The following is a 25,314-nucleotide window of genomic DNA, read 5'->3' as shown; positions in this document are numbered from 1 at the left end:
CTGGGAGAAAACTTGCTGATGCAGTATAACTACCTTGTGTCTTGTTGCTGTGCTCAGTCTTGCCATGGTGTATGACTTTTGACAGTAAACTGTCTTCAGCAACCTCACCTTGTTAGCTAAGTTTGGCTGTTCCTCATCCAGTTTTATTCATCCTACACAGCTGTTTCTGTTTCAGTTAATGATTGTGTTTCAACCTAAATATTGAATTGATGATCATTAGCACCTGTTTGGTATAATTGTTTAATCATACACCTGACTATATGCCTACAAAATCCCTGACTTTGTGCAAGTTTACCTAGAAGAACTGATGCCGTTTTGAAGGCAAAGGGTGGTCACACCAAATATGGATTTGATTTAGATTTTTCTTCTGTTCACTGACTTTGCATTTAGTTAACTGAAATATAATCTATTAACATGTCTATTTTTGAAAGAATTCTTACTTTACAGCATTTTTTCACACCTGCCTAAAACATTTGCACAGTACTGTAAAACATAACCATTTTGACATATATGTATTCCATTGTTACTAGGACAATAACTACCAAGTTTGGAGTTTGTTGGTCAAACAGTGTTCAAATAGCAGCAGTTTGCTGTTAAGGGTGCGTTTCGTTAAAGTTTGTGGCAGCCATTTCAACATTAAAATTTATTGCAGATACTTCTGCTTCGCAAAGTTGATGCGGGTTTGGATGCTGATGATATATGCCAAGTGTCAGATCAATCGCTTCACCAGTTCCCAAGAAGAATATTTCGCAAGGTTTCTAAAAAAATGCATCAAACGGCCATTTTCGTTTCCGGTCAACACAATTTTTTAAAAGTCAGTTGTATTGATACAGTATCAGGGAAGATGCTTGTGAAATTTGGAGTTAGTCAAGTAAATCGTTTGTCAACTGACGCAGGTTTAAATTTCAAATGTAAACGTATAACTGGCGGCCATCTTGTTTTATAAAACATCACCATTTTCACATATTTGTATCCCATTGTTACTAGGATGATAACTACCAAGTTTGGAATTTATTGGACAAACTGTTTTCAAACAGCAGCAGTTTGTTGTTAGAGGCGCGTTTCGATAAGATTTGTGGCAGCTATTTTTACATTAAAATTCATCACAGCAACTTCTGCTTCGCAAACTTGATGCGGGTTTGGATGCTGATGATATATGCCAAATTTTAGATCAATCACTTCACCAGTTCACAAGAAGAAGATTTTGAAAGGTTTTATCGAAAAATGTGTCAAGGCGCCATTGCAAGGACGCAGCAGCAACATTTTTTCAGAATCTGAAAGCCAATGTATCCAAAAACAAAACAGACACTAACAAACAGGGCACGAACACTTAACACAAAACAAGTACGGTGCTAGTACTTCCAGCACTAGTGGCAGTTATTTTCTTTACCTTTTTATTTTACTCGCCTCACTCTCTCCCATTCTTTTGCCCTGAACACACAACCCAGAGTGAGTAAAATGTGAATCTACTTTTGTGCCGGGATTGAATTACAAATTAATTATTCACTTGAATCCCAGCACGTGAACCCCATGCTCACATACTATTAAATACTTTAAATGCACATGAAGTGGATTGCAATTCCTGTGCCTAAATACAACTATATATTTTAAGTCACTCATGCTACACAGACCTATTTATATCCCGTGCACATACACCAACATTAACACACCACACGCAACACAAAATCCACATATGAGCAGGGCACACTGCCACAAATTCTCAAAAGACATTTTTTTGTTTTTTGCTTTACTTGTTTCCACAGAATATGAATTATGAAATATGAAACTATGTGCAAAATGTTTACTTAAGTCAGGTTACCTTGTATAGTTCGTTTCCTATGTGCAAAAGGAAAAAGTCCAGCAGTTCTTCACATTGACGTTTTGCAAGCCAAATGGACCAAGACCACCTCTTTAGGTTTGTTTCCCAAGCGGACATCGTTTTTCACACTTCACACCAAATGTACCGAACCATACCGAATGTGGACCAAACCCTCTATACCCTCTATACCCAGTGTGAGCACACCCAACAGGACAAGACCAGGGGACACTGGGAACAGATATATCCAGATAAATGGGGACAGCCTTGCCACTGGGAACATATATATCCATATAAACAAGGACAGCCTTGGCATTGAGGACAGATGGACAGCCTTGGTCCAGAAATGAGTGATCGCAGGGCACTAAAACACATTATTCATTTGTTGACCTGGTTTTCCCTCATTGGCATTTAAAGCATATGACAATGGATTAGTTTCATGAAGCAGAAAAATTTAATCAATCTTTGTTCTCCCAGAGGATTTGTACTAATCCATCCTTTTTGGGATACAAAACTTTTTTTGATTTGCATTCGACAGCCTTAGAGAAGAAATGAGGATCCCAGATTTGGCCAGAGCTGTATTTACAACTCTGGCCAAATGTTTTGCAATACCCTATAGAATTAACTGATAAATGTTGAATGAAACCTGCTGAATAATATTAAGTTAACATATTGAATTAATACTGCTTTGTAATTTTTTTTATATATACTACATATGAAAAACTGACAAATTAAAATGTGACATTTCAAAATGCAACATGAAATACTGTACTACTATTATGGCTTCCGGCAGACTTTTGCAATATCATTTTGTAGTATCTTTGATTACATTATGTTAAATAAAACATTCAAATTATGTTCATTTAGTTTTTTTAAAAAATGATGTCTTCAATCCTAAAATTCTATGTGATGCAAAACTTTTGGCCATAGCTGTACAGTACAAATCTAGCAAGAACCGGCCTCAGTCTAAACTGAATTATTCAACTGTCAGTGTCCAGTACCCAGAATTTCTGAAAACCACAGAATCACTGTTCACATATCACATATCCACAACTATTAAAAACTCATTGGAATAGTCTTTTTCAGAAACGTTTGTCACAGCTTGGCTGTGGTGCCATACTGTGTGTTGTATCCAGCACGGTCCAGGAACGGATTAATCGGTTCATTGATTTAACATAGATACGCATTTCTGGTTAAACTTTAAAACTATAGTTACTGCAATCATACCGATTCAACACTTGGTTTATCATTACTTGTGATACATTTAATGAGTCAATGTGAGTCTGAAGTTCTCTGAACAGAAAAATCCAATTAAAACATGTTTTACTGCAAGTAATTTAAGTCTTATGTATAGACTTAGTTTGGAAACAAGACACAATCAAACCTACAGAGCTGCACTGTTTATTGCACATATAAAAACCTAACTTGCATTTGGTTGTGAACCTTTAGGTTTTGAAAAATAGCCAATTTGAGCCAAGACACAAATACTGCTGAACACATGGGGAGAGCGTCACAAAAGCACTTCAGGCACTTAGCAGGCTGTAGCTTGTTAAAATACCCCATCTGTGTACTTTCTTCCTGTTTTCACAAAGCAATATTTCAGCTCAGCCAGTCTGTGTAGAAAATAACTGGATTCAGCACACTCCTGCCCCCCTGAACACTGGGTAGAAATAAACAGCTTTCACAGGTGCACCAGTGTTTCAGCTGACAATCAACACAAAGACATGCAACACAATGATTGAGAATACTGCTATACAATACATACCTTTACTGAGGGAAGGGCCAACTTTGCCGGCGACCTATGGAACACAAGAAAGTATAAGAAGTCATTCTGTTAAGTTCAGCTGTAGTTAAGTGTTAATGAACAGGCTGTATGGTTTTAAAAACAGTGCATTACTAGCTTCTGCTTTGTTGTACGTATTCTTGCAAAATCTTTTTCAATATAATTGTGATAGATTTAAGAACATAAGAAAGTTGACAAACGAGAGCTTATTGATCCCAGAATCTCATCAAGCACCTTCTTGAAGGATCCCAGGGTGTCAGCTTCAACAACATTACTGGGGAGTTGATTCCAGACCCTCACAATTCTCTGTGTAAAAAAGTGCCTCCTATTTTCTGTTCTGAATGCCCCTTTGTCTAATCTCCATTTGTGACCCCTGGTCCTTGTTTCTTTTTTCAGGCTGAAAAAGTCCCTTGGGTCGACACTGTCAATACCTTTTAGAATTTTGAATGCTTGAATTAGGTCGCCACATAGTCTTCTTTGTTCAAGACTGAACAGATTCAATTCTTTTAGCCTGTCTGCATATGACATGCCTTTTAAGCCCGGAATAATTCTGGTCGCTCTTCTTTGCACTCTTTCTAGAGCAGCAATATCTTTTTTATAGCGAGGTGACCAGAACTGCACACAATATTCAAGATGAGGTCTTACAAGTGCATTGTACAGTTTTAACATTACTTCCCTTGATTTAAATTCAACACTTTTCACAATGTATCCGAACATCTTGTTAGCCTTTTTTATAGCTTCCCCACATTGTCTAGATGAAGACATTTCTGAGTCAACAAAAACTCCTAGGTCTTTTTCATATATTCCTTCTCCAATTTCAGTATCTCCCATATGATATTTATAATGTACATTTTGATTTCCTGCGTGCAGTACCTTACACTTTTCTCTATTAAATGACATTTGCCATGTGTCTGCCCAGTTCTGAATTTTGTCCAGATCATTTTGAATGACCTTTGCTGCTGCAACAGTGTTTGCCACTCCTCCTATTTTTGTGTCGTCTGCAAATTTAAAAAGTTTGCTTACTATACCAGAATCTAAATCATTAATGTAGATTAGGAATAGCAGAGGACCTAATACTGATCCCTGTGGTCCACTGGTTACCACACTCCATTCTGAGGTTTCTCCTCTAATCAGTACTTTCTGTTTTCTACATATTAACCACTCCCTAATCCATGTATATGTGTTTCCTTGAATCCCAACTGCGTTCAGTTTGAGAATTAATCTTTTATGTGGGACTTTGTCAAAAGCTTTCTGGAAATATAAATAAACCATGTCATATGCTTTGCAATTATCCATTATCGATGTTGCATCCTCAGAAAAATCAAGCAGGTTAGTTAGACACGATCTCCCTTTCCTAAAACCATGTTGACTGTCTCCCAGGACCCTGTTACCATATAGGTAATTTTCCATTTTGGACCTTATTATAGTTTCCATAAGTTTGCATATAATACAAGTCAGGCTTAGGTTAAGAATTATATATTTACCCTTGTGGAGCATGAAGAAAGGTTTTTGAGCAAGAATGTTTCAAAGTTTTGCAAGTCCAGTTGTAAAAGAGTCCATTAAATGTGCAAAACCAATCATTTGCGATTGACCCAAAATGTAACCTCATTGGCAGTTGTCCTTAGAAAAAGGTGTGTCCTTGATCTTCAAATAATTCTTGTCCACGCCTTGGATAAGGCTGTCCATCAAATATCTTCATAAAAGGTAACTTAAGAAAAGTCTATTTTATTAATAACTCCACTGTACTCCTTCTTGTCTCTATAAAACCTTCACTTTCATGTTGCCCACAAAAAGATGAATAACCCCATACCTTATTATATATGGCTGCTCAGAGCCTGAGTAACACAAATTATATTTGTTTATAAAGTACTATTAGTTCATTTTAAACTAACTTATTCTTGACAGATTTAACCATGTATGTGCCAAATGTCATTGTAAAGCGCAAAACAAACATTTTCAATCCTTAATATCATACCGACAGTTATCAAAATACAATTTGACAGACAGCAATCATCACAATGTGTATAGTGTTTGGTATTGTTAGTTTAAGAAATTTATGAACAAAATGTTAGTGTCATCATGTATTTAGAAAGTTTTAGGAAAACTATGTATACTCACCTAAACATTTTAAAGGTTTGCTGACTGGCAAATCTACTTCAAAAGACCCACTTAGAGTTACTCATAATTTTCAATAGACATTTAACACCTGGGCTAGAGACATTTTATCAGAGTCTGACCATTTAGAAAAACAGACACACTTTCTTGAGCCACTTGGCCTGACATCTTGATCTAATCAACATAATCTTGTTAATTTCTTCCTGGCCCTGGCTAGCAGATCTTTTGAAGCTTGCATTTTAAGTTGGGTGAGGGGAGATGAGAGAAAGAATGCAGGATTAACTCAGCACATACAAAAAAAATATAGAATTATATTAGAATACATAAATTTCCCTCACAATTACACATATCTGTTTGTTTCATGAAGGCAGAACAATGCATACATCTAATTCGTTAAAGAATTAAAACGCAGTACAAAAAGCAAAAATCCTGAATTGAAGCTGAACTTTTATTCAAAATCAATCTGACATGAATTGTGCACCAAATCTTATCCAACATGCAAGAATCCCAATTGATCTTTTAACTCCAAATCAACCCAACATGAAAAATTTTACATGAAAGAGTTATTCAGATAAAGTTTTTTCGTGTTTTTTATTTTATTTATTTTTATTTAAATAAATTTTGCTTTGCCGCGTGGTTATTGAACACACCAAAAAACAAAGTGCTTTTTGACAACCTATATTCATGACAGAGCTATGCCTGCATTACTCATTTTTTTCAAACGATCAATACAGTTTCCAGATTTATTGCAACATAAAATAAAATGGCAAACTTACATACCTGAGATGTTGACAGTGTGTGTGTATTGTAACAAAAATGCTTCACGCAGTAAGAATGAGCCTTCAGTCGATTCAGGGCCAAACTCGATATTTATTACACTAATACATGATCAAAGATAATCTGCCAATTGTTAACTAACAATTAACAGGTAGCCGTGGCACTATTCTGTCTCTGTTTATTCACTTCTCTCTCTGCTTCACAACAACACACTCCCCCTGTTTAGACCCAGCTAGTCCTGCCTCATCCTACTTTACAGCCAAATCACCAGCAGCTCCTGTGGTCCATGCCTGTCCCCCATAGGTTCGACTGAAGTGACACACAGCCGCTCCTACTCCAAGTGTTCCTGCACTTCACAGACCTCACATAGTATGCATTACAATATCATATTATTATTATTTGGAGTCCAGGGGCCAAGTTCATTATAGCCGAAGGTTCTTTTAATGAAGGGCATTACAGCGAGGGTGTACTGTACTTCAAAATGTTCAACAATTGACAGCTAGCTACAACGCTATCATGCTACATTGGTTAAAACGTAAGGTTGTGGATGTAACCCTGGTTCTCTGAAAGAGAAAATAGCCATCAACTAAAATGGGTATCGCAGTCAGGTGATAGGATTCTGCTGAGCTTGATATAAAAGCTGCCTCTAGGTCTCCACAGCTCTGACGTCAGCGCCCCGCCCCTCAGGTGCTGAATAACTATGCAGAGTGCAGGAACCTCAGTCTCTTTTTGCGACCTCGCTGCTTGATGGCTGTTTTCTCTTTCAGAGAACCGGGGTTGCATCCGCAACCTTACATTCTCTTTTAATTGGAAAATAGCCATAAACTAAACGGGTGATGTGTACCATGGCAGTGGCGAGGGAGACCATGCGGCAGTAGGACAAGATCGGTCTATAATAATACAAGGAACAGCGCCTGGGCTCGATTGACATATGTCCCAATACTGTTCTTTATGAACAAAAGGTCTTTACGAGATCATACCGGATACCATTACCACTGCGGTAACGCTGAAGAGAGTACTCGGAGAGTACAACAACAGTCATAAGAAACATAAAGTTTAAAAACAAGAGAAGGCCATTCGACTCATCTTGCTCGTTTGGTTGTTAGTAGCTTATTGATCCCAGAATCCATCAAGCAACTTATTGAAGGATCCCAGGGTGTCAGCTTCAACAACATTATTGGGGAATTGATTCCAGACCCTCACAATTCTCTGTGTAAAAAAGTGCCTCCTATTTTCTGTTCTGAATGTCCCTTTGTCTAATCTCCATTTGTGACCCCTGGTCCTTGTTTCTTTTTTCAAGTCGAAAAAGTCCCCTGGGTCGACATTGTCAATACCTTTTAGAATTTTGAATGCTTGAATTAGGTCACCGCATAGTCTTCTTTGTTCAAGACTGAACAGATTCAATTCTTTTAGCATGTCTGCATATGACATGCCTTTTAAACCCGGAATAATTCTGGTCGCTCTTCTTTGTACTCTTTCTAGAGCAGCAATATCCTTTTTGTAGCGAGGTGACCTGAACTGAACACAATATTCAAGATGAGGTCTTACTAATGCATTGTAAAGTTTTAACATTACTTCCCTTGATTTAAATTCAACACTTTTCACAATGTATCCAAGCATCTTGTTGGCATTTTTTTATAGCTTCCCCACACTGTCAAGATGAAGACATTTCTGAGTCAACAAAAACTCCTAGGTCTTTTTCATAGATTCCTTCTATTCTAATTATATCTTTTTCATAGATTCCTTCTAATTAATCTTTTATACAGGACTTTGTCAAAAGCTTTCTGGAAATCTAAATAAATCATGTCATATGCTTTGCAATTATCCATTATTGATGTTGCATCCTCAAAAAAATCAAGCAGGTTAGTTAGACACGATCTCCCTTTCCTAAAACCATGTTGACGGTCTCCGGGATACTGTTACCATATAGGTAATTTTCCATTTTGGATCTTATTATAGTTTCCATAAGTTTGCATATAATAGAAGTCAGGCTTATTGGTCTGTAGTTACCTGGTGCAGTTTTGTTTCCCTTTTTGTGGATTGTTATTACGTTTGCAATTTTCCAGACTGTCGGTACAACCCCTGTGTCAAGAGACTGTTGCATGATCTTGGTTAGCAGTTTGTAAATAACTTTTTTTCATTTATCTGAGTACTATTGGGATGATCTCATCCGGCCCAGGGGATTTGTTTATTTTAAGAGCTCCTAGTCCCTTTAATACTTCTGCCTCGGCTATGCAAAAGTTATTTAAAACTGGATAGGAACTGGATGACATGTGGGGCATGCTGTCCGTATCCTCCTTTGTAAAAACTTGTGAAAAGCAATCATTTAATATATTTGCTATTTTTCTTTCTTCATCTACGATTTTGTCATTTGTATCTCTTAGACATTTAACCTTCTCATTGAATGTTCTCTTGCTGTTGTAATATTGGAAAAACATTTTGGAATTGGTTTTAACCCCCTTAGCAATGTTCATTTATATTTCTCTCTTGGCCTTTCTAACTTCCTTTTTGACTTCTGTGTACTCTTTCTGTGTACTTTGTTTTTGGTCCCTTTTTAACGCTCTGTAAAGTGGCCAGGTTTAACACCTGGGCTTCAAGACTGTTTCTTATGTATAGTGCTAGCCCTCCGCCTCTTCTGTCCTGCCTGTCTTTCCTATACAGTGTATACCCACAAATATTATATTCATCCACATCACCCTCAGACAACCAAGTTTCTGTAACACCTATCACATCATAGTTACTTGTTAGTGCAGTAGCTTCAAGTTCTAAAATTATGTTTCTGATACTTCTAGCATTTAGATAAATACATTTAATGGTTGTCTTACCTGAGTTGTTGTCCTTTTTTGATGCAGTCTCCCTTCTGTTTTTTTGTTGAATTATCCCCCCTTCCTTTCTAGTTTAAATGCTTCTGAACCTGCTCGAGGATCTTTTTTCCAAGTAGACTGGTTCCCTTGTTATTTAAATGCAGTCCATCCCATCTATACAGATAGTCCTCGTTGTAGAATGTGGTCCAATGATCAAGATAGGTGAAGCCTTCCCGGGTGCACCACATCTTTAGCCATGCGTTTAGATTAATTATTTCCAGCTGTCCATATGGTCCTTTGCAAGGTGCCGGTAGTATCCCAGAAAATACCACAAACTCCAGAGACTAAGTGTTCTCTTTCACTGGTGTAACAAAATCCAAGACCGATGCTCCAAAATATGGAACAGAGGAATCCAGTACATTCAGTCTACAAAACCTCATAAAAGTGTGTGGCATAGCCCAGCTAGCCGCAGCACATATTTCCGACACTGGGACACTTCGAAAGAGGGCCCAGGATGTCGCCATATCCCTGGTAGAATGTGCCTTCAATTGTCCCGGGGGTGGGGGAGATTCATAAGCCAGAGCAATGGCATCCACTATCCAATGGGACAGACGTTGTTTAGACAATGCCTGGCCCCATGTTCTAGAACTACAACACAAACAATTGTTTGGTGTTTCTGGCACCCCTTGAACGGTCAATATAGAATCTTAATGTCTGCACCGGGCAGAGAATGTGCAAACGTTGCTCCTCCAGAGAAGAGAAGGGAGGAGGAACTAGAATGCCATCAACTCCACAGATTGGTTCACGTGGAACGGGGATATTACCTTCGGCAGAAATGCTGAGTTTGGTCGCATGGAGACTCTAGAACCGTCTCCAGCAAAACGAGCTCACCCATTTTTGGAACTTCTGACAGCGCCTTCTGGCATATATAAGAACATAAGAACATAAGAAAGTTTACAAACGAGAGGAGGCCATTCGGCCCATCTTGCTCGTTTGGTTGTTAGTAGCTTATTGATCCCAAAATCTCATCAAGCAGCTTCTTGAAGGATCCCAGGGTGTCGGCTTCAACAACATTACTGGGGAGTTGATTCCAGACCCTCACAATTCTCTGTGTAAAAAAGTGTCTCCTATTTTCTGTTCTGAATGCCCCTTTTTCTAAACTCCATTTGTGACCCCTGGTCCTTGTTTTCTTTTTTCAGGCTGAAAAAGTCCCTTGGGTCGACACTGTCAATACCTTTTAGAATTTTGAATGCTTGAATTAGGTCGTCGCGTAGTCTTCTTTGTTCAAGACTGAACAGATTCAATTCTTTTAGCCTGTCTGCATATGACATGCCTTTTAAGCCCGGAATAATTCTGGTCGCTCTTCTTTGCACTCTTTCTAGAGCAGCAATATCTTTTTTATAGCGAGGTGACCAGAACTGCACACAATATTCAAGATGAGGTCTTACAAGTGCATTGTACAGTTTTAACATTACTTCCCTTGATTTAAATTCAACACTTTTCACAATGTATCCGAGCATCTTGTTAGCCTTTTTTATAGCTTCCCCACATTGTCTAGATGAAGACATTTCTGAGTCAACAAAAACTCCTAGGTCTTTTTCATAGATTCCTTCTCCAATTTCAGTATCTCCCATATGATATTTATAATGTACATTTTTATTTCCTGCGTGCAGTACCTTACACTTTTCTCTATTAAATGTCATTTGCCATGTGTCTGCCCAGTTCTGAATCTTGTCTAGATCATTTTGAATGACCTTTGCTGCTGCAACAGTGTTTGCCACTCCTCCTACTTTTGTGTCGTCTGCAAATTTAACAAGTTTGCTTACTATACCAGAATCTAAATCATTAATGTAGATTAGGAATAGCAGAGGACCTAATACTGATCCCTGTGGTACACCACTGGTTACCACACTCCATTCTGAGGTTTTTCCTCTAATCAGTACTTTCTGTTTTCTACATGTTAACCACTCCCTAATCCATGTACATGTGTTTCCTTGAATCCCAACTGCGTTCAGTTTGAGAATTAATCTTTTATGCGGGACTTTGTCAAAAGCTTTCTGGAAATCTAAATAAACCATGTCATATGCTTTGCAATTATCCATTATCGATGTTGCATCCTCAAAAAAATCAAGCAAGTTAGTTAGACACGATCTCCCTTTCCTAAAACCATGTTGACTGTCTCCCAGTACCCTGTTACCATATAGGTAATTTTCCATTTTGGATCTTATTATAGTTTCCATAAGTTTGCATATAATAGAAGTCAGGCTTACTGGTCTGTAGTTACCTGGTTCAGTTTTGTTTCCCTTTTTGTGGATCGGTATTACGTTTGCAATTTTCCAGTCTGTCGGTACCACCCCTGTGTCAAGAGACTGCTGCATGATCTTGGTTAGCGGTTTGTAAATTACTTCTTTCATTTCTTTGAGTACTACTGGGAGGATCTCATCCGGCCCAGGGGATTTGTTTATTTTAAGAGCTCCTAGTCCCTTTAACACTTCTGCCTCAGTTATGCTAAAAGTTATTTAAAACTGGATAGGAACTGGATGACATGTGGGGCATGTTGTCAGTATCTTCCTTTGTAAAAACTTGTGAAAAGTAATCATTTAACATATTTGCTATTTTTTTTTCTTCCTCTACGATTTTGCCATTTGTATCTCTTAAACATTTAATCTCCTCTTTGAATGTTCTCTTGCTGTTGTAATATTGGAAAAACATTTTGGAATTGGTTTTAGCTCCCTTAGCAATGTTCATTTCTATTTCTCTCTTGGCCTTTCTAACTTCCTTTTTGACTTGCATTTGCAGTTCTGTGTACTCTTTCTGTGTACTTTCTTTTTGGTCCTTTTTTAATGCTCTGTAAAGTGCCTTTTTTCGCTGAATATTTTTTTTAATTGATCTATTAAACCATTTTGGCAATTTAGTTTTACATTTAGATTTGTCTACTTTAGGGATGTAATTGTTTTGCGCCTCTAGTACTACGTTTTTGAAGAACAACCATCCTTCTTCTGTGGGTGTTTTCTCTATTTTACTCCAATCTACTTCTGTTAGTCTCTGTTTCATGCCTTCATAGTTTGCTTTTCTAAAATTGTAAACCTTAGCTTTAGTCTTTACTTTTGAGGATTTAAAAAACACTTCAAATGAGACCATGTTGTGGTCTGAGTTTGCCAGTGGTTCTCTGACCTCTGTTTTAGTTATTCTATCTTCGTTATTTGAAAAGACTAAATCAAGGCATGCCTCCCCTCTAGTGGGTGCCTTCACAAATTGTGTTAGGAAGCAGTCATTTGTCATTTCCACCATTTCTATTTCATCCTTCGCGCTACCCACCGGGTTTTCCCATTTTATATGGGGGAAGTTGAAATCCCCCATTAGTATGGCTTCTCCTTTGCTACACACATTTCTAATGTCATTGTATAACAGATTATTGTGCTCACCATCTGAATCTGGCGGTCTATAGCATGCTCCTATTATTATGCCTTTTGAATTTTTGTCTGTTATTCTGACCCATATTGATTCGGTTTTATTTTCTTTGTCCAGGTTTAACACCTGGGCTTCAAGACTGTTTCTTATGTATAGCGCTACCCCTCCTCCTCTTCTGTCCTGCCTGTCTTTCCTATACAGTGTATACCCACAAATATTATATTCGTCCCCATCACTCTCAGATAACCACGTTTCTGTAACACCTATCACATCATAGTTACCTGTTAGTGCAGTAGCTTCAAGTTCTAGAATTTTGTTTCTGATACTTCTAGCATTTAGATAAATACATTTAATGGTTGTCTTACCTGAGTTGTTGTTCTTGTTTTGATGCGGTCTCCCTTCTGTTTTTTTGTTGATTTCTCCCCCCTTCCTTTCTAGTTTAAATGCTTCCGAACCTGCTCGAGGATCTTTTCTCCAAGTAGACTAGTTCCCTTGTTATTTAAATGCAGTCCATCCCGTCTATACAGATAGTCCTCGTTGTAGAAAGTGGTCCAATGATCAAGATAGGTGAAGCCTTCCCGTGTGCACCACGTCTTCAGCCATTGGTTTTAGATTAATTATTTCCAGCTGTCCATATGGTCCTTTGCAAGGTGCGGGTAGTATACCAGAAAATACCACAGTTTTGGTTTTCTCTTTTAATTTCCTTCCTAGCTCTCTGAATTTGTTTTGCAGGGATTTTGGTCTGTCTCTTCCAATGTTGTTTGTACCGATGTGGACGACTACTACCGGGTCGTCTCCTGTTCGTTCTAGGAGCCTGTCCACATTTTCAGTGATGTGCTTGACAGAGGCTCCCGGAAGGCAGCACACTGTTGTAGTAAGGGGGTCCAAACTGCGAACTGAACTTGCTGTGTTTCTCAATATGGAGTCCCCAACAATCATGACCTCCCTTCTTTTTGCTGTCTGGTCACCACTGTCAATGGGGTCCTGGATGTTGTTCCTTTCATTCTCTTGTTGTTGGTTCTGCTCATCACAATTCTGAAGTGACTCAAATCTGTTGGTTGTTTTGATTTCTGGTGGTTGTGTTTGACGAAGTTTCTTTTTTTCCCTGCTTCTGCCTACCTGAACCCAGCTGTTCTGACCTTCTATCTCCCTGGTGGCTTTCAGTCTGTTAGGGGTGATGCAGACTTCCATGAATTGTGGGTGTGCCAGTTCCTCAAGATCCTGTTGCTGTCTCACTTCTTCCAGCTCCATTTCTAGCATACTTACTAGTTTATGCAAATCCTGGATCGCGCGGCACTTTACGCACACTTGGTTTAGCTCCGCTGGGTTTTCTCGGATTTCCCACATCAAGCAGGTGTCACAGATTACTGGCTTGAAGACCATGTTGAGGTTTTTTTTTTTTTTTTTGAAGTTTAGTTTCTTCTGCAACTGTCAACCTGCTTTCAAACTGCTTCTAAACTGCTCTGTACTTTTCCACGCCTGTACTTCTCCCACTCGCTGTCGCTTCCACTCGCTGTCGTTGGGAAGACTGCCTCGTTTAACTGCGTTGTTCTGCTGTGCTGTCGGCTCCTCCCCTCGCCCGTGTCTCAAAACGGCGCTGAATTTGAATCAGCTGCTCCGAGTTTCAGCTTGTTTGTTATCAGAAAAACACACAGCGGCTGTGTTTCCCCAATGTCCTCTGTTTTCTGATTAAAGCAATTCAAGATGCAATTTCTCCTTTCTGCTTCGAAACTGCTCTGTACTTTTCCACGCCTGTACTTCTCCCACTCGCTGTCGCTTCCACTCGCTGTCGCTGGGAAGACTGCCTCGTTTAACTGCGTTGTTCTGCTGTGCTGTCGGCTCCTCCCCTCGCCCGTGTCTCAAAACGGCGCTGAATTTGAATCAGCTGCTCCGAGTTTCAGCTTGTTTGTTATCAGAAAAACACACGCGGCTGTGTTTCCCCAATGTCCTCTGTTTTCTGATTAAAGCAATTCAAGATGCAATTTCTCCTTTCTGCTTCGAAACTGCTCTGTACTTTTCCACGCCTGTACTTCTCCCACTCGCTGTCGCTTCCACTCGCTGTCGCTGGGAAGACTGCCTCGTTTAACTGCGTTGTTCTGCTGTGCTGTCGGCTCCTCCCCTCGCCCGTGTCTCAAAACGGCGCTGAATTTGAATCAGCTGCTCCGAGTTTCAGCTTGTTTGTTATCACGCGGCTGCTTCATGACCGTGTCCTGTACGGGAGCTACACAATTGTGAACTAATATTCGTTTAAGAAAGTTCAAAGTTGTTAAAGACAACTGCGAAAGCTTTTAACTGTCCATGAAAGGTGCGCACATGAAGAAGGTGATAACAGCGAGGGTGGCACTCAGCGAACATCTATCCTTCTGACGGAGCAAATTGTAAGTGATTGTATATAAGTCATTGTTATTATATGCAGGTCAAGGCCGAGACAGCATGTTCTGGTCCAAGGCATGAAACACAAAACTCACTTGGGTCCTCAAGAGGCATGTTCCGGCTGCAAGAGCCGCACTCGTGAAAGCTCGGCATAGTGTGCATGGCAGTGCACGCGCTCAGGTTGCACGGTGGAGCGCACGGGCACAAGTGTGCACGGGTCACAGGTGTGCACAATGAGTGCACGGGCATGGGTGTGCACGGGCACAGGGGTGCACGAGGCATGAAACAGAATTGTTTTGTACAATGTTAAATATTCCCTTTGAACTGTGCTGTAGCCTATATGCTAACTGAATCAACCCCATTCTCTCTCTCTCTAAAGGGGAGCGCAGACTCATCTCACATAAGGCAGTTAGCGTGGAAAGAAATAAACTAAACAATAATGAAATACGCAATTAATTTAGCTTACTTAGTTCGGGAAAGCTCTGCTAAGTGCAGTACCTTAGCTCTTACTTTTTCAGCAAAGAAGAATGCAGTGCTTTGCCATTGTTGCTGTCTTCTTTGCCTTCTTATTCTCAACGTGTGTACAGAACTGGCATTATGATATTTAATGGTATTGACTCGTACATGATCACACGAATTACAGCAAAACTTTAAGAATATTATCGCGCCATCCTCATATAGATAAGATTTCTTTTAGCTCTGTCTTACTGAAACATTGCTTTTTTTCTTTGTTGGTGCAGCTGTCATGTTGAGTTTCAGCAGAAACATTGAGTTTAGTCACAAGATGAACACACTCACAAAAAATAAATAATGGACATGGTATGTCGTCAATTACTGTACTATACACTTAAATGTGTACTTTCGACTAATGTGCTGGTTACATTGTTACCAGTTTCAAAACGCTTGAGATGATTTCTGAAATGGTTGTTTTTTAAAAGGGAAATAAAACAAAAAAATGTCAAAGTGTGAGTATTGTGATTTTTTCTTATGTTTACCGGAGTATATACATATAAATAATGCAGGAAGATTGTGCTTCACTGATTTTAGTATTCAATTATACGACGAGTAAAAAACTGTAAAGCTCATGAGCAGCACTCTCTAGAGGCAGAATTGCCAGACGTCTGCTTCACCCACCCTGTACCAGCTGATTTGCTGGTGCCAAAGCAAGCTGTGACGTGCATTTTACAGAGAGAAATCAGAGAATCAGCTGCAAGACAGGCAAAAATTTGCTTATGTTAATGCTTTGTAAAAATGGTCTCAAAATAATAGGTTTACCTCGAGAGGCTGGAGCCTCGATTGAGGTTGATATTTATGATAATAACTTGCTAAGTTAGTAAACTGAGTGTGGAGGTTGTTGCCAGTTACTGTGAAAAATGCGCACATTTTAGCCTTAGAGGGAACGCTGCATTCCACAGTTTGACTCCTAGTCCTAAGAACCTTTACACCTGCACTTATCGTTAGAGCTAATGTTTGTTCTACGCTGTCAAAAAACCATACTGCATAAGACTGGGGGTGGATAAAAGCAGTTAGCAGCAACAGAAACACTATTCTCCTTCAATAACTGTTAAACAGTAGGCTATAAGAAAGTTACTTGACCTATCAGTCCAATTAATGCTTTACGATGTACTATCATGTGGCTTTTTTACTTTAAAAATAAAAAGATGTTATTTTTACTTTACAACCAGGGCAGGATTTAAGGGGGGGGCAACCGGGACATTTGTCCACGGCCCTTAGCTGCCAAGGAGGGCCGCAGCCCAGGTTAAAATAAATACATGAATAAAAATTGTTATTTTACAGTTTAAAATCCAATCCACTTGCCCCATGATCACTCTAGCTAAACACTTGCGTCTCTTACTGGTCACGTGCATGCTGGGGGATAGTTAGAGTGAGAGAAAGAGCCAGAGACAAGAAAAAAATGGAAAAACTTGCAGCGAAGCGAAAAAACTAAAGGAAAAGCAAACTAGTGAAAATTGCCTGCTGGAACAAATTCAGAGACGTTCAGTTTTAAATCGTACAAAAATGCAGTAACGACAACAACAAATGAACCTGAACAACTAGTCAACAAGAGTTTTGGCAGCGCTACTGTTCCAAATAACAGGCCTGTCGAACAAGTCGAACCCAGTCTGCCCACATCGGCAATTAACGATCAAAGTAACTTCAATATGCCTTTTGCTTTAAACCACAGACTTGTGCAACAACTCTAGAGAGATTTGAAACTAGCAAATCCATTCAAGCAGAAAACATCAAACTGTCAGTGGTAGTTGAATTACTTGAATCTCAGAAAACATTTCTGGATGACAGTCATGATCATTTTAATGATTTTGAAAACAGTGCAATGGAAATTGCAGTGCTGAAGAAATACTGAGACGACATAGACAACCCTGGTAGAAATCTTGACAGGATCCTACACTGTTCATGAACAGGATCCTGGAAAAAATCCAGTTCAGGACCAGGATCTTAGTGAAAATCTTGTTCCAAAACGGGATCCAGCTCAAAATCCTGTGCAGGAACGGGATCCTGTTCCAAAATCCTATTCAGGAACAGGATCCTGGACTCATTGCCATTAAAGCTAAAGATCTTGATCAGGAATTTGAGTATGTTAGGAAATATCAGGAGTAACTAGAAATATATTTGTCAGGTTTGTGAACAAAATAAGCAATACAAATAAAAAATTGAGGTAAAGAAATTAAAAACAAAAAGTCTGGATAACCAAAATTCTGTCACAAGACCATTTTCATTTATGTGCTTAGCCCTTATCCAGAGCAACAAATGTACTACTGCATTGTTTGTAAAACAGCATTTAGACCCTCCCACAACAGTTATGGTTTCTTTGAGCTGTAGCTTGGCACATAGTATTGTGAAACATGACCTTCATAAAGAGACCATCATCTCTGGCTTGGGAATACATACAGTATAAGAAATACAATCAGTGAAGCATATTTACTGTATACACACAACAGTATATACGTGACCTCTGGAATTATACCCTTCATGGACTATAATTTTTTTTTTTGTCAAAATAGATACAAGGGTACACTCAGTATCTGTTTTGCATAAATTAATGGAAAGATTACTATTTTCAGACATTCGGTATTGGACAATATATTGATTCTTCAAAGGAACTATTTTTAGTCATGCTGATTTAATACTGATGAAACATATCCATCAACACCATCATCATCACTAGGTACCAAGACAATTCTACTCTGTACCTACGAACATTTTATAAACTTATAATCCCTGGTTTCTATAAATATTGATAACTGCAAAACCATTATTCCCATCTTTGATAAAATACTCCACCTGACCAAAACTGACATCACCGCCAATTTCTTGTAAACGGACTAAATAACTTACAGCGCTCCGTTTGTTTTTATAGATGAGGCTATGGTAAACTTCACTATTTCTCATCATTCTTTGGGCAACCATGACAGTGTCACCAGAGAAACCATGAATAATTCTGTCTGTGAGGAATTCCAAGTTTCAATGGATGGAAAAAGTTGATGCCATCATTCAAAGTGATCACTTATGTTGCCGTTTCAGGTTTCAAAAGGTGTTCTACAAAATCTGTAGCATCCTCATTGCCTTAGCCATTGTCCACAGCGTGCTTAGTTGCATGTTGTGCGATGGCCAATCTCTTCACAATTTGCTCAGATATACCACGAGTGCCATGGAACAATTGCTTAAGATGTGCCAGCATACTCAAAAACAAAGCCAGAATGAAGAATTAAGGGTCAATGTCCTCGCACTTGCTCAGACAGATATCCAGAACAACCCCATTGTCGACATGGAATGGACAATTAAAGAAGGCTTCCAAGGAGTGTACCAAAGACTCAACACTCTAATTGATCTCATGAAGCACAGGAGTGATGTGGTTGCATCACCTTCCCCTCCACCATCCAAGAAAGAAAAATTGGATTCCCCTGGAAAGACTGTAAAGACGGCGAAAACCTAAGGGGACCTTTCTGACATTTCAAGTGCCGCTCAAGTCATGTAAGCTCACAGTACGAATGCTAAGTGTCATCTTACGATACACCAAATTAATTGTCTTGGGCCTTAGAGCTTACGTCCTGATCGGAAAAGGAACGTTACTGGAAGGGTATTACACACAGCCCCCCCCTGTGGAAACACTGTGGAGGTGCCCTCCAATCAAATGACACTCGAGTTCAAACCACACACCTTACAGAGTGAGTGAACAAGTTTGTGTGAGGAATGTGTGGGTGCCTGGCGCTAATGAGGTGCGAATTGCCCAATTAGCCCAGGCACCTGTATAAGTGGTTGGGAATGTTAGTTGGCGAGTGTTTGCGAGAGTGAGAAGGTGTGTATGGAGGCCGGCGAGTGTGGTGCTGGCTCCAGTGTTGTGTGCAGTGGCGTTTGAGTGTTTTGTTTTCTGTTGGACATCTAGCCGTTTGTTTTCTTTATTATTTAATAAAAGTATTTTCATTTAATCCGCAATCTGCGTCTGTGCTTCACACAAGGAGTTATCCTGATCATAGCATATTATAAGAATTGCTCTGTACTTATTACATTTATGGTCAGGGAAATAAACTCAGTGCGGCATTTAAATGTTGTTTTGTGTTTAGGTGCCTCTAAATGAAACTGAGGAAATCAAGGCGGCTGAAATGGACAATGACACATTTGTAAGTTATTGCCCTTTATTGCAATGGGTTATGGTAGATATAAAACAAAACCTAATGTGGAAATTACCAGAAAGGGCTAATTCTACACTTAGGTCTACAGCTAAACAATATACCCCACTGTTATTTTATCTGAATTCATAACAATGATTTTCATTCTCACACGTGGAGAATGGCACCCACCTAATAAATGACATTAGGATCAAATACAGGAAATCTTCTTAATATGCCACAGCACTCCAATCACATCTCTTCTATGATGAAGACATGAGAAATGGTTGCTTTGAACCAACTGGGCCAACAAAGAAAACCATGCTTGACCAAGAGAAAATTAATGTCATCAAAACTGTGTATGACCCTTTTTTCATATCAATAGAAACAATTGGTTAAATGACATGAATTAGTCCACTTGTACGTGTTTTGTATTTTGACATTTTTTTATGCTTTCAGAGTGCATTGGGGTAAAATTTGGGAAAAAGGTTCTGGAAAAGTAATGATGCGTAAAAAATTACGAAAGTGCTCCGTACCCCCTTTTAAACCCTTGCTCCAAGCCTTTTCACATAAGAAAGCTTTTTACAAAAGAGAGTGATGCTTTGATCGCTTATTGATCCCAAAATCTCATCAAGCAGCTTCTTGAAGGATCCCAGGGTGTCAGGAGTCAGTCTTAATCAGAAATGCTTAAAAAAAAATGAAAGCATGGAAAAAGCTACAGTAAATTAAAAAAATCCTGTACCCACCTAAAATTAGATACAAGCAATTGCTTGTGGATGCTTAATTTGTTGTTTCTATGTTTTCTGGGAAATAAAACAGATGTGTAAAACTGTTTCTAAACTGTTTTCTTTGTGGTAGTAACTAAACATGTTTTATCATACTCCAGATCTTTTTATACTGTTTCATGACATATTGTATGACTTGTGCAGGATGTTCAATACCATCTTGTAAAATGTAGGGGGATCCTGAGCAGTCTTGAACAGTACTCTGTATAAGGTTACAATAATATTTAACTTAGCTGACACTTATCATGGCTCACACATTTCCATTCATACAGCTCATACAGTTTAGGATTATTGGTACATCCTAAAAGATCATTAATTGTAGAAGACCTATATTTGGAATTATCGATTCTATACAGGATCTTACAAGATCCTACAGGATTTAGGAGGATCCTTCATGATCTTGGAGGATCCTATAGAATGTTGTGAAAATCTTACAAGATATTGTAGGATCCTTCAAGACCTTGCAGGATCATCTGCAGGATCATAAAAGATCTCGAAAGATCCTGCATAAGATCATGACAAGATCTTGCACTAGATCCTACTGTAGGATCCTAAAGGATTCTTCAGGATCTTCCACAGGATCCTGTTCAAGATTTTTACCAGGGGACCACCCAGTACTCTGCAGGATCACGACTCCCCAGTGTAATAAAGTTTTACTACAGGGCAGAGAAAGATTTCATGTCCATATTTTCCTAAATATTCTGGATATTCTTTCAACAGATTGCTTGCACCAATGTTTCTTTGGCTTCCTTACCGACTTTGAGAACATGTCACAATATGACATCAAAAACAAAGCTGCTACACTCATGCAAACCCATACTTCAGATCCGGATGACTATTTCCCATCAGAAATGCTCCAGTTTACTAAATCTGTTTCTGGCAAGGACAAGAGAACAGTGTTTGACCACCTTCAACTTATCCTGAATTCTCAAGTGATTTCCACGTTTCGGAATGTCACCAATGCTCTGCGCATTTACCTATCCTTAATGTGCACTAACTGTTCTGGAGAACACTCATTCTCACGCATGGGACGCATTAAGAATGAACTGAGAGCCACCATGAAACAGGATCGCCTAAACAGCCTTGCCATCGTGTCCACTGAATCTGATATACTCAGAAAACTGGATTTTACTGACATTATTAGAGACTTTGTACAGATGAAATCAAGAAGATTAATTAAGGTAAGTGCACGACTTAATTACTCTGCAATGTCAGGGTTACACAGAACAGAGGTGAGTAGAAGAATTTAAGTAACATGATGTTTATTTTTAATGTTAAATTGTGGTATTGAGCACTTACTAACATTTAATATTCCTACCATTGTCTTTTAAAGGTTGTTTTCATATTAATCAAGTTATTAAAAGTTGTGTATTTAAGTCACTAGATGGCACTGTGTAATGCCAAGTCTTTTATAGCTAACTAGCTGAAGTACCCGGCGTTGCCCGGGGAAATTCAATATTTCAGTATTTCATGCATGACAAATTGGTGAACAGTAGCCTTATGGTATCGCACAATGCGCTTGGACCCCTTTCCCTTTTTTAACTTAATTTCTTGGGGGGGGGTTTGCCATTTTTAAATGTTAAAATTTTTGTTCATTTTATTTTATTTTTTGGTTTTCTTTAATTTGAGATACATGGCTACTGTAGTGATCCAGTGATGGGGTTACCAAATAAAGTACCATAAGGGTCAACATTTTGGATCCAAACATAGCCTTCGACCTTCCCCTGGATGAAAGAGGAGGCCATGCAAAGTTTGGTTCCACTGGCTCCTGCAGGGTCCGAATGCATAAAGGAACAGACTTCTTTATATATTATTAAGATTAAGATAAAGATAAGATTAAGATTAAGATTGTTTCATGACTGTATTGCACATTTGGTATTCCCATTAAAAAATGGAGTGGTTGGTTATTTGAATCTGGTTCAATTTGAATCAGTCATATTTTCTTTCAACACCATCTTTTACATTGTTATAACAGTATTAAAGGGGACGGGGGACAGGGGACTGGGGGCGGGAGGTCTTCTCTGGTTCCCTGTCCAGGGGCCCATGATACCAAAATCTGGCCCTGTTTATAACCTGTACCCGGTGAAACCCTGTGATTCAATAATATTTTTGGCAGGAAAGTGGGGCACCAATAGATCCTAGTTCCTGTCAGATGCCAGTTATGGTCATGTAATGCACAACTTCAGATATGACAGCTTGCAGAAATGCACTATACAACTTCTTAAAATCACCCTAAAACAGAATCACAGTCAATACTAAACTCGTTGGTTTATACTCTTGAAGTACAGTACATTTGTGTCACTCATCAAGACCGCTGCTATATACAAAGTAAAGCACGGCATAACCAGTCATGCTGGTGACTTCCATGCAGATTGAGCAGGGCTGATTCACCAGTGTACTGTATCTGCCCACTCTGAAATATGCACACTGTACCTGGTCCTTGGCCACAGTATCTATAGTGCTACGCAACAGGGTTGTATCCAAAAATCAAAGTCCCAGAGATTAAATTATTAGTCCATTGCATAGCTTTTCCACCCACTTTACTGTTAGTTCAATGACTCATGCTGAGCACTTTAAACATTGCATTAGGAAAAACACACATGAGAAAGCTTAGGTAGGCCTTCTTGAGATCACAGTAAAACCTGTAATGGAAGTCTTTGTCAGTGTGACTGAAGCATCCGTCTACATTCCAACCTTGTTTCTTTTAGTCCTACTACTGTATCAATGCTATGATTGAGATGTGTAATTAAAAGTTATGTATTAGTGTATTATTACTAACAATAATAGGTTGGTTAATAAGGCAATATGGATTACTTGAATATCACTTCAAATAGCTTTTACTGTATTAATTAATCCTTTACCATATTAACATATCAGCAGTATCCGAATGTAGACTGTTCCTGGTAAATAATTCAAATTGAAGAACAGGTGGATGGCAACTAATCTACACTGTGTGAAGATGCAGGGATCACAAGCATACTGACTACGAATAGGCAGGTCTAGCAATGCTGACTGGTTGACTGAAGTAGTACTGTAGATACAGCCACATTGTTGCAACAGGTCGTACTTAGTATCAGTTACAAGGTTTAAATAAAGCAAACCTATTACAATGCTTTGGTAGGGGCTTTCCACTGCACAGCTGCATGTACAGTACCTGCTAAATTAAACAGCACACTGCTAGAGGAGTGCTGTGCGACTTGGTTTAAGTACACTTAAACACTGTATCTACTGTCAGTAAGCAACATACTGAGGAGATCAAAAACACTTCATGCACTAGGATTTACTTCCCCCAATGTAATGCAGCTTTATTATTAGCCAACTGAATATCAAAAATTAAACTTAGTCACTGCTGAGAAGCGATTACTAATACAGCAACGGTACATCAAAATAAACTGTAGAATAAAGGACAGGACGTCATCTTCTCCTAAACGTTACACATCATAACGAAATTAATTTTGATTCCGATAACGCCATGACACCTTCTAAATAAACGTATGTTTACATTGAACAACATCCAGAAAATTAAACATCTGTTTTTAAAAATATATATATTAAAAAATGGTACAGTTAGATACTTGCACTGTAAAGATCTGGGTTAATAAACAAATAAATACATAGATAAATAAATAAATAAATGTACTTACACAGTAGGAGAGGAAACCAGACTGACATCTTCAGCAGCATCATAGAATTCTTCTGTGTCACTAGTGTCTGACGCCATTTAGTACAGTAAGCAAAGGCTGAAATACCAAAGCTTAGATGCCCTGGCACCAGAGCTACAGCTGCGCTAATACCAGCTCACGAAAAACTGAAAAAAGAAAAAGTAACTTCAAAGATGATGCTGCTGTTTTTTTTTTTGTTGTTTTTTTTTGTGTGTGTGTGTGTTCCCCAGTTCAGAGACAGGGAAGGGAGAGGCCTCCGTCATCAATGTATGAACTGACCAAACCTTGAGGCGTTTCAGCCAGTGGGAGCTACAGAAAACCCTTCTACACAGTGCTGTCAGTGTCGGGTCTATCCTGCCAACCCCTTTGCCAATGATTTCAGTCTGATTACCAATAGCCCGGTTGGATATTTCCAATCATATTCGTGTTGGGCGAGACAGGAAAGACAAGCGACGCTATTTCTGCGGCAAAGCTGTCAGAGCTCTCGCTCTTTCCCAGCACCACAAACACGTCAGAAGAACTCGCGAGACTTCACAACAAAAAAAAACGCTCCTTGCGAGTCATGTGAGATGAAAAGTTGCAAGAGGTGTAGGATCAGGTGCTAAGCAGTGTGTGCCTCGTACGTTCAAAATATATACCGTATATAGTATATATAATTAGAATACGTGAGTCTCGGAAGTGGCGCTTCTATCGTTCAGTTTCACCTACTCCCGACCCTATTTCCGGGGTGGGTCTGAGAGTCTGTACTATATACAGGTCGAATTGGTATGGTTTGCGGAATTTAGACTGATGAGAAAATCTGTTGGTAATTGGCAACTATACATGCAGGATTATTAAATCTGCTCAAAAGTATTCTCTTTTTGTCACGTGATTAAAGAGGTAGGAACAGTGTGGGGTGGGTAAAGGAGCGAACCCTGAAAACAATAATGCCCTTACAACAAGAAGATGGTAAGAACAGAATAAAGATACATATCATCTCATCAGTACTCCCAGTGAGGGATTGTGCAATAGCAAAATAACTACTCTAGTTTTGTACTTATTCTATGTTTTATATTTGAATTTAGGGATAAAGACATGACAATATAAAATGGCTTAAACCACAGGCAATGATGGATTCAATTTGTGTAAGCAGCAAAACATATTAATGTGCATTTACATCT

The 25,314-nt window shown here is 38.9% G+C and overlaps 1 protein-coding gene across 1 annotated transcript in view; it reads right to left on the bottom strand.

Annotated features, from left to right (window-relative positions):
- The window catches only part of LOC121295566 (WD repeat-containing protein 44-like), a 71,028-nt gene extending 46,363 nt beyond the window's left edge, over nucleotides 1-24,665 (bottom strand). The window contains exons 1-2 of the mRNA XM_041220349.1: nucleotides 24,137-24,665; nucleotides 3,582-3,615 (exon numbers count right to left, since the gene is read on the bottom strand). Of these exons, the coding sequence (XP_041076283.1) occupies nucleotides 3,582-3,615; nucleotides 24,137-24,213 (111 nt within the window). The 5' untranslated portion in view covers nucleotides 24,214-24,665. The remainder of the gene's footprint in view (nucleotides 1-3,581; nucleotides 3,616-24,136) is intronic.
- Between the last annotated feature and the right edge of the window lie 649 nt (nucleotides 24,666-25,314).

The sequence above is a fragment of the Polyodon spathula genome, chromosome 20 (genome assembly GCF_017654505.1).
Source record: "Polyodon spathula isolate WHYD16114869_AA chromosome 20, ASM1765450v1, whole genome shotgun sequence".
In the NCBI taxonomy this organism is placed as follows: domain Eukaryota; kingdom Metazoa; phylum Chordata; class Actinopteri; order Acipenseriformes; family Polyodontidae; genus Polyodon; species Polyodon spathula.
Note: the sequence above shows the minus strand (reverse complement) of the source record. Positions and strands in the feature narration are given on the sequence as shown.